Source organism: Cloeon dipterum, chromosome X, assembly GCF_949628265.1.
Source record: "Cloeon dipterum chromosome X, ieCloDipt1.1, whole genome shotgun sequence".
In the NCBI taxonomy this organism is placed as follows: domain Eukaryota; kingdom Metazoa; phylum Arthropoda; class Insecta; order Ephemeroptera; family Baetidae; genus Cloeon; species Cloeon dipterum.
Window position 1 is genome coordinate 14,198,342 of NC_088790.1, and position 14,346 is coordinate 14,212,687.

Consider the following 14,346-nt stretch of genomic DNA (forward strand, 5'->3'; position numbering starts at 1 on the left):
AGATAAATTGAGCAACTTTCGGTTTTATTTAGAACTGTTTTGTGTACTAGGAAAGCATTTTTTTCTTTCGATTTATGGCCAGTTTGTTCGATTTAATATTACATCGAACGTGTTTATGCATTCTGCCAAGCAGTAAAGATTGAAGGCGCAGTCTAACTTCCAGGAAACCGTCCAAGCTGTAAGGATATAGTGGTTGTGGGGCTTGTAAATAAATTGAGTCGAGCATTATCCGTACAAGTATGATCATATATATTTTCCTTCCTTTTCGAGAAATCAACAAAAACTTACTCCACTAATAGACTGACGATAGCAGCGTATTTTCTTTCATAAATAATAATCTTGCTATACCTCTATCAACTTTGTTCATCACAATAAACACTTTTTATCATAGCAGGGTGTAGTTATTTCACCAATCAGCAGGCAACATCGATATTTTAGACATAGTGCACTTTCCGTATCCGTTTTCATAAATAATATACTTTATTTTTTTTCTTTCGTGTGTGTTCTGATCTCTTTCTCTCTTTTTATATAATATGTTTCGATTATCCACCGTCTCAGAGGCTGTGTTCCTTTCATTTGATTGGTTCAGGAATATTTATTTGTTGTATAAAATCGCCACATTCTCGGCGCTAAAGAACACGGGAAAGTCTAAGAAGGGAGAAAAAGAAATTGAGCTCTGTGTGTGTCTGCCTTCAAAACTAATAAATACTTACAAAACTAATCACCACATTACAACCTATTCCTGTCAGCTAGGAAAACAAGACAGAAAATGCGCCGTTTTTCCTCTAACACTGTTAATGATATAATTTTCCGCTTTTCTCAAGTAGTAAAATATTCAGTTGGATGGTTTTTGCGTGATGCAATGAGATGCATTAAAATCCATGGTCAAAAACCGACAGACGAAAAAAGATAAAAAAAAAGTCACCGAATGTTCTTGTTTTTCATACAGCTATTAGACAGAGAGAGATATATCCATAGAGAAGCAGAAACAGCAAATATACAAATATACTGTGTGTGTGTTTAGCAGGTAGACAGAGAGCTAGAATACATTTCCGCAAACATACACACACACACACACAATCCAAACACGTACTTATGGTCAGCTGCAAAGTCACGTCTGCATTGGTGCTTTTCTTATTTTTCGTCTCGATTGAATTCAGTGCGCGCTACAAAAATGAGAGGCTGCGTGATCGAGTGTATGAGAGAGAGGGTGTGGTGGACTGCAGTCTTCCAAAATTACTTTTCAAAATGATGTGTGTGAGTGAGTGAGTGAGAGTGTGTGTCGTTTCAATCAGACGAGATTCTTGATCCTCAATTCTTTCTACACAATAATAGGAAAATACAAAACATATGAGAGCGTGTTGTCCTCTCCTTTCCATTTAGAGAAGAACATAAATTAACAACAAAAAAACTAAAGAAGAGCCAACAGATTTGTTTAGTTTTGTTTAGAACCGGCCAGCACCCATTGAACCAAAAAAAACTATCATCTAGACCTTTTTTTTAAGAATCAGCAGGTGGAACCTTTCCGAATCGTTTCGGAAATATTCCAGCTGCAGCAAGAATTTCAACGACTGGAACAGGAAAGAGATTATGTAAAATTTATTGTAAAAAACCTCTGACGCACATTCAAGGATTAGCCTTTTTGTGCACATACTGAATCAGCACCCATTATCTAATTGAATTCACCAATTGAAAAGGTTATTGGTCTTCTGGACCAGAAACAGGCGGTTCCAGCGTTCATTTCTAGTTTTTGGGTACTTACACTGCGATTTGGGATAAAATCATGTTAGTTGGTGCGTTCTAGGCGTAAAAATTTTCAATTGACGTGCTTGAAACCAAAATCGGAAGCCAATGGTGTTGGAAACGAAAGAATTTTTCCAGATTTACACAATGAAAAGCTTAGCTGAATTTTCAGCACGTCAAATTAATTATATATACGCCAAGAATGAAGAATAGCAGGATTTAAATTAAAATCACAAAAAAACAGTACTCAAAAATTTTGAATAACCGGTAGTACCCTCTGTTAGAGGCTCCACTTCCGCAATCAGTGAATTGATTGAAATCCAACAATAAATAACAAAATTTGGAGTTTCAAAAACAAAAATCCTTGCAGGGATGCCGAAGAAAGGTCCAACCATCTTAAGTGTGCGTCATTTGATGCTATCAAAAAAGTTTGATCCCTCCTTTACAATAATCGTTGGCCTCAAGATTGAGTGAAAAAATTCCAGCGTTGAAATTCTGCGGCCACTAAGCAGAAGGGCCGATGTTTGCGGCTGCGGCGGCGGGAAATGCACTTTCGGCGTGGCCCTGTCGTCTCAGTTCTTCTTCTTGCGCTTGAAGAAGGAGTCGGCGTAGTGGCCGCCGAGGCCCTGCGAGTGCTGGCCGATGTAGTTGCCCTCAGGGCTGGGCTCTGGGCTGGGCAGAATGTGGCTGTACTTGCGCTTCTGGCCCAGCGGAGTCATGGCCACGCCTGGGGCCACGGCCGCCGGGATTGGCGGGGCCGCCCAGCCGAGCGGCCAGTGTGGCCGGAGGGCGGCCATCGGCGGCCAGGGCGGTGGCGACGGCGGCAGGCCCCACTCGGCAGGGAAGGCGGGTACGAGGCCACCAGCCAGCAGGGCGGCCGCAGAGGCCGCCTCCACGGCCGCGGCCGCATGGCTTTGGCCGATCCACACGTCCAGTGGCGACGGGGCGCCGTCGTCGGCGGCCACGGCCACCAGCGTCGGCGTTGGCGGTAGGATGGGCCAGTTGATGGTCGCAGGTGGAAGCGGCGGGGGAGGCGGTGGCGTCGCCTCCGCGGGGGCCGCCTTCGGCTTGGGCAGAAGAGCTGGCTTCAGCGTGTTGGCCGCCTGGCCTAGCTGCGTAGCCGCCGTGACGGCCGCCTGCGCCGCTGCCTGGGCAGCGTTTGGTCCTTGCTGCTTGATCAGCGACTGCAGGGTGGCCAGCATCTGTGGGTTACCCAGCAGTGACGGCGAGCTTGCACCCATCTGCGTCTGCATTTGTGCTGCCAGATACACAACCTGAAAAAATCCCAAATCACTTGGTTAAAATCGTTCAGAGCTACAATTTTTCCTTTTCTTAAACCTTCAGAATTCGTAAATGATAAACTTCATCCCACAGAAAAAAAAATTAGGAGGCTGAATTAGAGCACCTGCCTAGTGGCAAAATTTGTGACATTTTTGGATTTTTATATATTCAATTAGTAAAGAGTTCTACAAAAACCCCTACTTAATTAATGAACTGAGGAATTGCAAATCAAGCGAGGGCGATTTATTTTAAATATAAAACATTTCATTTTTAATTTTGTCTTCTCAAAACGAGCGAAAGATTAAGTTCTTGAGAAACTGTAAAAATTGAGCTAATCACAGTAATTTGCATTAATTTTTTTAAATTTCAATGAACTTCCGCTGCGATTTGAGACTCAATCCTGCATCTATAACTGTATTCTAATATTTGATGTGTTGAAAGCAAAAATCTGTCCAGCCAATCGCCATAGAAGCGTCAAAAAATCTTTTATTTAAAAAAGTTGTTTGTCAAAAATTTTCGGCGATTGGATAAGCCAATTTTGGTTTTCAGCATATGAAATTAAAAAATCATAAGTGAAGGACGCACAATGGCAGGATTGAGTCCGAAATCGCAGCGGAGGTGCCTTTTAAATCTGAAGTAACCACTCTGGCGCCATTTATTGGCAGATTCAAGCACCAAGGGCTTCACAACTGTTAAATTGGCATTAAAAATGTGCCCAATTGAATTAAAAGCATTCTTAATTGACTATGTATTCAAGGTTATTTCAATATAATCCTTGAATATTCTGCTAACTCCGGCTTACTCTTTCAACCTATCTCATTATCATGTGTGATTTTAAGTTAGCTACTATTATTTCGACTTAGGATGAGAATTTGATTATGATATCTAATACAAAGCGAAATTACCAAAGCGGCTTGGTTGGTTTGCTGTTGTTGCTGTTGCGACAGAATAGGCTGTGCTAAAGCTGGTTGCGGCGGCTGTAGCGGCTTGGCGTTTGGGGATGACTTTGACGGTGACGGGGATGAAACCGGGGACGAGGAAGGGCACTTGAGGGCGCTCGTGGGGGCTGCCAGGGGACTTGAAGCCGAGGTGGTCGTCGCCTCCGCCGTTTTTGGGGCGGGCAGGTTCTGAATTTGGTTCAGAATGATGTTCTGCAGGTTTTGCGCAACTGTGGAGAACACAATGAGTATTTATTTTCAACAAAAATCGCATTCAACTCACAGACTGGGTTCTGTTTGGCCAAATTTTGGAGTTGCTGGAACACAGCCGGCGCTGGTGGGTCAGGCAAAAGCGCGCCCTTTCCTTTGTTGGACTGCTGAGTTAACTTAAGTTATTTTTCTCGTTCAAACATTTTTTTCTAATTGAGCATGTGAAAAATTCTGTCATGATTTCATTCTGAATAAAATTTGACTCACATTTTCATTCAGCAGCTTAAGGTAGAGATTGATTGCCCTGACGCCCGGGATGTAGTAGCTGACCCTGATTGCGTGCCCATGTAGCTGGACACTGTCGACCGCCTGAATTGTCTGCTCGGCTTCATCTGCCGCGTTGAACTCGATGAGTCCCCAGTCCTGAGGGCACCCATTGCGCAACGCAATCTGCAAAATGCAAATTCATAAAACGTGTACGTGAGGTGAGATCAGGCAATCACATTAGTCGTCGATTGCAAATATGAATAATTCAAAAGCTAAAAGAAAAAATAAGAGCAGAACTCCTCAGCACTGATCATCGCTGATGCAACGGTTTGCTGATCAGCAATTTATTTAAACTCGTAGGGAAAAGGGTCGATAATGGCATTAGATGAGAAGGAATCACGCAAATTTAAGACATTTTGTGAAAGAAAATAATATGTCTTTGGACCTGAATCAGTGGTTCATTTTCGAAGATGTGGAAAAAATTATAAATTTCTCACAAGGGTGAGTTATAGGGGTTTTAACTCAACTCGTTGGATACTAAACGAATTTAATAATTTTGCCAAAATCTAGGGCACCGAATTCTTAGAGTTTCCTTGTCAGAGAAATTGGAAGAATAATTTCTGTTAAAAATTGGCTCTTGTTCTAATTGAAGAAATTTTTAAGTTAATTATTTCCAGCAATAAAACGGATTAAAAAAATATATTGGGTTGAGTCTAAATGTTCAGCCTGTTTTTCACTTTAGATAATTTTTGACATACCTGACAATAGGGTGGGTTGACAATCGGACTGAACGTCTTCCTGAACTCAGCCATGTCCCTGAAGTTGGGCGGCAGTCTGTCAACATAGAGGCACTTGGAGTGCAGCGACTCGAAGGTCACGTGGCTGGCCTCGAGCCAATCACAGCACAGGATGCAGCCTTCCAGGTGTCTCCCGTCCAGGAGGCTCTTGGCCTGCAGGGCAGTCTCTTTCAGCGCGTACTCCACGAACCCGTAGCCTTTGCTCTGGCCTGCAAAAGCACACGATCTCATCAGAACCTGATGCAACGCGACGCATATAATTCTCTTCTGCTTGATGGCGTTTTCCAGTTTCGCATTTTTTCGCAGCCGCCTCAGAATGTGTCACATTGGATTTATCGAGCCGGTACCACGGAGCCGGCAAAGGTCAGCGAGTTGCATGCCAAGACCGGAATGCAGCAATTAACCGCCAGATTAAAACGGCTTGTATACACCTGAGCATAATTAGACGCGATGACAAAACAACGCGTTTCGACCCCTGCCAAAGCTTTAATGCTTCATTCGATGTGGCAATAATTTGTAAAATGGTAATATGAATTAATGTTAACGATTATATGACATTCAATATCTAACCATTTAGACCAACGGGAAATTAATCCATATTTGATTCAAAGGAAATAATAACATAATTAGAAATAATATTAGCTTAAAGTGAATTAATTTCATGGATTGACTTTGCGTTTATAGTCTAGTGAAAAGGTTCATAAGTAACCAACAAAAATAGGTGACTTTTGGTTAGAACTTTTGTTTTGGTGTGGATTTACTCGGAAAACTGATGAAAATTGCAACAGTGTCTCTTAATATGTTAACAGATTCTTACATTCTTAAAATTAAAAATCTATAATATATTCTGTAATTTTATAATGAGTAATTATTACTAAATAATTCTTAAAATAATTTCATGGTGGAGAACGATATCTGTGGTGACTAAGCCGTGAAAAATAGTTTGTTTGAATTTGCATTTTGGGCCAATACTGATATAAAATCGATATATTAATGGCACATTGCAATAATTTTGAATCCAATTATATGACGCCTAAACTTAAAATGTGTGGCTAGTTTCAATTCACACCTCATTCTGTATAATTGCAACAACCAAGAAAAAAGTTAATGTAATTACCCGTGCGTTCGCTGATCATGAGGAAGCTCCTGGTGACCTCTCCATAGCTGCGCACGAGGGCGTTGAACTGGTGCTCGTTGAACTTGGCCGGGAGGCGGGCGACGCAGAGCAGCATCTCTGTGGGCGCCGGGGCCACGGGCACCCGCTGGCCCCGCAGGCAAAAGACGCGTTCGCGGTCCCACTCCTCCAGCATCTCGGGCTCCTCGAGGGCGACGCGCGCTGACCCCGAGCCAGCCCCCGTCTGCAGCTGCACCGACTGGATCGGCAGCTCGGACAGCAGCTCCCGCACATCCTGTCAACATAAAAAATATTTGGGATTATTGACGCGTGGTTCCAAAATGGGGAGGAAAGTAAGCATTTAAACATAAATTTTTAGACCTCTTCAGAGAGGAGGGCAAATTCATAACACGGACGGAATGATAATTTTGTCCATATTTTTATAATTTTGAAAATAATGTTTGTTATTGGTTTATTTGTTGAATCCCATAATTTGTTATTTCCCTTTTAGACCAAATTTTTTCCCCTAGTCAAATCTTCATTTTTTGTGAGTGCTGTCCAAAAATCGTTTGATTTTTAATTTTCATGCATTGTTTATTTACCTGCTAGGAAATTCAATCAAAAAGCCCCATTTTAAGAAAAAATATTTTGAAGTACTGAAGAGCCTTAAAAAAATTATTTCATAAGCCGGTTCGCTCTCGGTATAGATCAAAACATCTATACATACATCAAAACATATTTTTGTAGTGACTTTTTTTTATTCAGACTTATTTTTTTCTAGTGTTGATAATAATCCCAAGATTTTCATTTTCATCATTTTATGATCACGCTGCAGCTCATCTGCAGACCGTAATCACTTTTGCAGCCAAGTGTGCTGACGCAGTCGGTCTCAGCACACTATTTGCAAATTCGCAAACTCCGGCGCAAAATCTCATCAGGAAAATTGGCCAGGCAAATCCCAATTTAATCATTGGAGGGGGGAATCGTGTGTTGCGTGCGGCAGCCGGCCATACATCATCCTTAAGAGCATTAAGGAAACAATTTTCACTCGATCTCACGTGCCTGCTGTAAGGCAGCGCGGGCGAGATACGATTCTTCTGGCTGCTGGACGAACGGACGAATCCCACACTCTCGCCTTCGCACTGGCCGACGATACATAAAATAAATAAATAATTTATAGGAGCGCATTATGAGCCTCGGGGGCTGCGATTTATCGGCCTCCGAGGGCACCGGACCTTGCGCGAGCCTGTGAAATGGACGCTTTATTCGCACGCCGAGTCAGTCGCTGCACTGCTGCAAAGTGGATGGACCGGTAATTGAATTTGCGCTGCGACTTCCTCTTTTACTCTTTCGCCGCGCGAGCTGACTGACGCACGAGAAACTGCAGAGCTGACAGCTTGACGTCTATAAAATCAGCTGGATCAAGTTGAAAAGAAGAAGCAAGCTGCTCACTTGATGACTTCAAAATTTTCTTTTCCTCTGAATTCAAATACAGACTGCGAAGAACAAATAAAAACGCCTCCAATGTCTGATTCTGCATGTTTGCAAAAATTAACCAATACTTGATTCTCGTATAGCTTCGTAACTGACGTAACAATAAGTTTGTTGATACAAAACTTAAGAAGAGTCCTATAAACTTTAGAACCTCCTTTTGAACAAGTTTAGGCTTTAATTATTTGATAACTTAGTAGGGTCGACTCTAATTATGTTCTTAATTTCAAGTTTTTTAAAAGATAATGTCCTAATGGGTAAAATTCCTGTCACTTTCACACTATATATATTTTTTTATCTTTAGCGAAACATTTTAAATACTCAAGAAAAACTCTAACTAAAATGATACCAAAATAAAACTTTCCTTAAAAATGCCTTGACTTGTAGGGCCAAAGTAAATTATTTATGCTACAAACGATAGACCAAAAGAGTCTGAATCGACCAAGAAACTGATTATTCGAAATATCGAAGAAAATAGGATCTCAACTTTCGATCAACGAAGACGAGTCCGATTTATCTTAAGTTTTAAAAAAGTAGACAATTTTGCCTCAAAATTAGATAATTCACGGACCTATAATTGATTAATTTTGATAAATAACCAACTCATGGGAAAGCAGAGTTTACAACAAAACAGTGAATTTCATGTTTTAATCCTGCAAGCATTTGGACCAAAAAATATGAAATATTTTTGGTGTTAATGAGACAACGCAGTACTTTATCTTTTGTTGATATTTTTTTTTTTTTACTTGTGCAAATATTGTCCCTTTGTCGTTTTTAGAGCTAAAAACAATGTTTGCCTCTGGACAATGTAGAAAAAAATAACAAGGAAAACATTGTAGCGCTTTGCAAATGGAAAAATCCTGGCCAGCTGTATAAATACAAAGTTGCCACCAGATTTCATTTTAAATCCACGTTTGATCCTTGGTTCGTTGCAATGAATAATTTTTCACAGGCAAGTACTAAACATGAATGACATTTTCTTAACATCTCTAAGGAAGCCAAAATTCGAATTACTTCTCATTACACATTAATCAGAAGTTATGTTTAGCTTGTGCGGTCAATTAAGAAGATGACAGCCTCGCTTCGCTGCGAATCCCGAGAGAAACAAGGCGGAAACGGACGTGCGGTGCGGCCAGTCATCGGGGCGGCGCGGGGGAGGCGGCGAAACGGGAATTAAAAATATGACACCTCGCCGTGGCAGCTGACACACGAATAAATCAGCCAAACGTCGTGCGCGCTCTCGTCTCGTATATTTAGCGCGACGCGGAGGAAGCGAGCAGCCAGCGTCGCCCGGATAAATCACCTTTGCAGTCCGAAAAAAGAAAAAGCACACGGCCAGAGGGAAAAATGCACCGTCCGGCCGATTTATTCGACTGCTCGAACGTTTATTGCGGCACTTAAAGTGTCTCTTCGTCGCCATCTGCCTGTAGCTCTTTACAGCTCAGCAGAGCACCAGGTTTTCAATTCAATCTGTAATTTTTTGTCTTTATGGCTACAAGATCTGAACTTTAGTAAAAATTTCAGTAAGAGACGGCAGAGGCAACAGCGGTAAAATTGAGATTTTTTTTGTAAAACGAAAACTTTATTTTGATCCACAGACTGTTTTTGGAGTAAAATAATCTTCAATTTGAACGGTCGTTTATAAGTTTTTCCGCAATGTTTATATCCTGGCACTCTGGATTTTAAAAGCTGTAAGTTATTAATTAGTTTTTATTGTCCTTGAAAAATTGCACTGCAGGTATAATAAAAGATTTTTTATCATGAGACCTTTAGGAAATAATTTTTTTCCTACTATTATTAAAAGTTTATGTTTCTATGCGTTGTACCAAATAATACAATTTTTTGTTCAGATTGGAATTATATTGTTGTTGTATAAAGCAATTATTTATTGATTGTTGATAATTTGGAAGATGAAAAACATCAGAGAACAAATTAAATACAATTTTACAGAGCGAAGAAAGTTGTGAAAAAAATTTGAAGTTTGGATTTCTGCGTTCCCTTTTGGATATTTTTTTCTAAACATTTTAGCAAATATTTCAAGATAACAAGCAGGGCACTCATTAAATTCTATTTAGAAACCGCAAATGCGGCTGGAGAGCGCATTTTTCCGTCTTAAATTTTTTTCCAACAAGCGGCGGGCCAAATTGTCATATGGGAAACTTTTTCACTGTGTCAGCAGGAGCGAAAAAAATAAAAGTTTGGTCGGAGCCGCCGCCACCACCGTCGGTGTGTCTCTTTTATTCACGCACAACAGCCGCGCCAGCAGAGAAACATATACGTTGGTTTATTCAAGACTGTTGTCAATCGTGTGTTGACAGCGCGCAGGAGCTATCTAAATTCATAAGCTCCGCTGGGGTTTTGCTTGTTTGCACGTGCTGCAGGTGTGCATTTTAAATTGGCTTTCATCTCAAACTCATCCAAAGAACACATTTTGAATAATGACGTTTCTGACGGCATCCAACTCATCCTGCTAACAATGTTACTCCCCGTGCTACAGTTAAACCAATTCTACGTTCTTTGCAATAAACGACGGTGGAGTTGCCTTAGGAAATTGGATCTACTCCTATTTATTACGCTGACTGATAAAATTAGTGCATGTATATAATTAGATTTTAGAGAGTCAACGTACATACACATGAAAATTAGTTTCCCCAGCTTTTCCACTGAGGTAGGGGGGTTTTAAGCCATTTTCTGATGTATAATTATGCTAGTGTATAGACCAACAAGACGTCGTCTTGCTCTGAGAAAAAATTGGGGTAAAAATATTTAATTTTTGTATCATAAATGTGCTTGTAACTTGGATGAGAATGGGTACAAAAACAACAATATTATTAACTCACCCTTTTACATTTTTGTAAAGGGTTCAATTCATTCTGGTCCCGGCAAAGTTGCGTAACTTTCAACAACCAAACGCGAATTTCCTTGCTGCAAGAAAAGGTCAACAATCAATACGACAATGCAAATTTGGGCGTTTGTTGAACGTTGCGCAATTTTGCCGAGACCAGGACGAATTATTATTCCAGCATTTTTTGACACACAATAATTCATACTGGGGATAAATTAGACGGGGAAGAGAAAATTTACACATTATCGTAAATTCCTAGAATTATTGATTTTATAATTCCGAAATTAGGTGTGTGCATTAAAATGATCATATGCACTCAAACGATATTTCCTTTTTATCCATAAATTAATAAATTTTGCAGCTGATAAAAATTTCCGAGGGTGCATTAGAAAAGAAGCTCGGCAGCCTCGTCCAAATCATTTTCCTTAACAACGCGTTTTCCCATGATCAATATTTTCGTTTGATGCTAAACGTTTTCACCTTCACCGAGTGCTGGAATAACAGACAGAGCTCCCTTTGCCCGATCGGAGAGTGGGTGCTAATTCGCAGTGCCGCGGGCCACTCTGAAATGGGCACAAAGCGAGAGAGAGAGAGAGAGAGAGAGAGAGAGAGAGAGAGAGAGAGAGAGAGAGAGAGAGAGAGAGAGAGAGAGAGAGAGAGAGAGAGGGCGAGAACATATTTAACAACTACCACTGTCGAAGGAGCAACGGCGCAGAAAATAAAGCCCACGAGAGGGTAGCGAGAAGAGAAAGAGAGAGAAAGGCCAGTTGGAAACAATCGAGCAACTCTGGAATATCAGAGGAGCATGCTCACGAAGAGCTCAGCGCGCAGCCACTCGAGCCCAGCAGGTGCAGCAAAGGTGTATGCAATGTAATGGATTCGACCCACTTGCTGAAAGGGGTTGCTTTTTTATTTTTCCTGCGCTCCCCTGCTGCACGGAATGCCGGCACTCATTTTCCTGCACAGAAATATGAGCGCAAACTCGTCGTGGGGAACAAAAGCGCTCACTAAAGAGGATTGATACGCCATCACTCTGGAAAAGTCTGTTGGTTTCAATATCAATAAAGGGCTGTAGATAGACCGATCGTTGTCTTTGAAAAAAGGTTAATAATAGACTCTCCGTGAAACTGCTACAGAGAGATGATTAAAAAAGGCTTTTGTGCTGGAAAATAATGGAAAAGCTAAAATTATCGTTGCGACAGAAACGAACAGAATATAGATTGATTGCTTAACACATACAACAAACTATTAACGAAGTTTTGAATTCAACCAGACCTGTATTATAGACGTGGGGTTATTTTACTAGCTTTAAATGTCACGAAGAGGGATTTTAGAAAAAAAGGAAGACGGGTTTTGAGGTAAATTAGATGAGTTTAGACAGATTATTTTTTACCATTTTACCTAATGATTTTCTTGCCAAATTTAATCATATTTTTTTGCAACTTTTGCAGGGTTTCTGCTTCTAAAAAGAGTTTTAAGGTCAAATCAGGAGGGTTTCTCTTTCGTATTCCGGTTATTTTGCATTACAATGGGGACTAATTCTTGGCCTAAAACTTTTCCTAGGCTGTTTTGAAGTCAGCTTAACTTCATAGCTTTTCAACGTCTGTTTCTGATTTAGAGACAATACATACATATATATATATATATATATATATATATATATATATAGTACATGTAAGTATAATATTCTAAAATTACTTTGCTATGGCAGCGAAGGATGAAATTTTGTTAACTTTCCCTGACTCTATTTTAATTGTTAAGGTAAGAAAATAAGGTAGATAATCCCTGAAACCATATTTTATTTTTTGTAGGATTTTTTAATTAAATAATATGCTCTAAGTCACCAAAACGGGGAGGATTTGAAGACTAAAAGCAGGGACGGAGGGTTTTGCAAGCCGCTTTAAGCATGAAAAATGCCGCCTTTTTCCTTTTTCTTCTTCCGCCCTTTTCTGATTGATGCCGGGCAATAATTGATGGCGGCCGTTTTTCAGTCTCTGTGCGAGCGGATTGAATTTCGGCTGGGCTGGGAGACGGGCGGAGAGATGAAAAATTGACAATTGCAGCTGATGACGACGCTGTGAGCAATGAGTTTTCTTCCGCCGCACGCGCCCAAGAAGATGACGCCGCGCATTTTCAGCCCCGGGATTGATTGCAATGGAAAATATGAACGAGTCCGCGGGATAAGAAAGAAATAATGGCGGCGTAAAAGCAGCCAGCCCGAAGAAATATAAAGTTTTATTGTCTGACGCTGGGTCGTGCCACTTTTACGACTTCTGCCTGTGATTGTCTCTTAAAAGCCGTCGCCTGCGAATGCGTTCGTTTGATTTTCCCGCGGCAATGCGAAAGAAAAATCGGCCAATCTGGCCGTGATGAGTTTATCATCACTTTTACGCTGAATGTTTTAGAGGCCTGCAGAAAACATTGATTTAATAATTTGTACGCAAACTACACAACGTTTGTGTGAAAATTAAGGAAAGAGATATAACATTGTGCTGTTTTAAATTACTGCAAAAAAACAATAAACTGCTGGACAGTATTTTTTTTACCATTTTGCTAAGCCCTGATTTTCGTTCTAAAATCCGTATTGAATTTGAGAACGTGTTAGTGATTATTTCAATTTAAACAGTTTCGTTTACAAGAGAAAAAATATGTCACCTGCATTGTGCAAAGCCAAATGAATCTTCCACTATTTTTATCCTCCAAGCATTACCGATAAACTCAAGAACAGATTTTCAGCGTACAATAAAGGTGTTTGCTGTAACTCGTACAGCGTGCAGCTGGCAGCGCGAATGATTTTGTGTCAAGTGCACAGCCAGCACACCTACCTACAACAATTATAATTATTTCGTGTTGCAGCGCAGCAGAGGCGAAATTGCATCAAAGTGGTTCGCTGGGTCTGCATGCGAAGCTGAACACACACGTCGGAGCCGGCGGCAAAGGCAGCTAGCACAATAAATTCCCCGCGTGATATTTCGAGCAGCATAATATATAAGTTGTGCGAGATGAAAGGGCGGGAATGAGGGAAGCCCATGCGCTAAACGTGCATGCACGTGTAGCATTGCGTGCGAATTGATTGCATGCACGCCTTGTGAGCCGTTTAATTAACAAATTCGATCCAATTAGAACTGATGCTGTCGTGCATGCCTGCTGTTTAAAAGGATGAAATTTAGAAATGTCACTAAGTAATTAAATTTAAATGTAAACGGCACCAATTATGATTACATAGTAGATTCTTGTATAATTTGCATTAACTTTGAGTGAGAAAGTAGACAAATCTGTTAAATTGAATCAACTCGTAAAATCACCCAGTATCTCAAACTGATAAGAGGCACGAAAAAATCCTCAAAATTCCCTTAAAAGGTTTTAATTAAGTCAGAAATAATATTTCACATAGTTTGATTACGATCCAAGATAGGAGACCAAAACAACCAAAACCGTAATGAACCCCCTTGTGTTTTCCCCCAAGAATTGGATGCAAATTACGAAGTAAATCACATCTAGGAAGATGAAAGGACGCAAAAAGAGGAGGAGAGTTTGGAAGTCATTAATTTCAGCGGCTTGGACGCGATCCAAATGGCTCCTTTTGCTTTCGTAAGCGTTTGGTTGGCTTGGTGGCTGAGAGAGGAAGTCGGAATTTCCGCATTTTGCAACAATTAGACT

The 14,346-nt window shown here is 40.7% G+C and overlaps 1 protein-coding gene across 2 annotated transcripts in view; it reads right to left on the reverse strand.

Annotated features, from left to right (window-relative positions):
* Positions 1 to 225: 225 nt before the first annotated feature.
* Positions 226 to 14,346, reverse strand: part of LOC135946925 (ribonucleoprotein PTB-binding 1-like) — an 82,685-nt gene continuing 68,564 nt past the window's right edge. The window contains exons 2-7 of one of the 2 annotated variants that reach the window (XM_065495417.1): positions 6,354 to 6,645; positions 5,198 to 5,445; positions 4,440 to 4,622; positions 4,246 to 4,339; positions 3,930 to 4,192; positions 226 to 3,017 (exon numbers count right to left, since the gene is read on the reverse strand). In XM_065495417.1, the coding sequence (XP_065351489.1) occupies positions 2,316 to 3,017; positions 3,930 to 4,192; positions 4,246 to 4,339; positions 4,440 to 4,622; positions 5,198 to 5,445; positions 6,354 to 6,645 (1,782 nt within the window). In that variant the 3' untranslated portion in view covers positions 226 to 2,315. The remainder of the gene's footprint in view (positions 3,018 to 3,929; positions 4,193 to 4,245; positions 4,340 to 4,439; positions 4,623 to 5,197; positions 5,446 to 6,353; positions 6,646 to 14,346) is intronic. The other variant, XM_065495418.1, reaches the window with a different exon arrangement.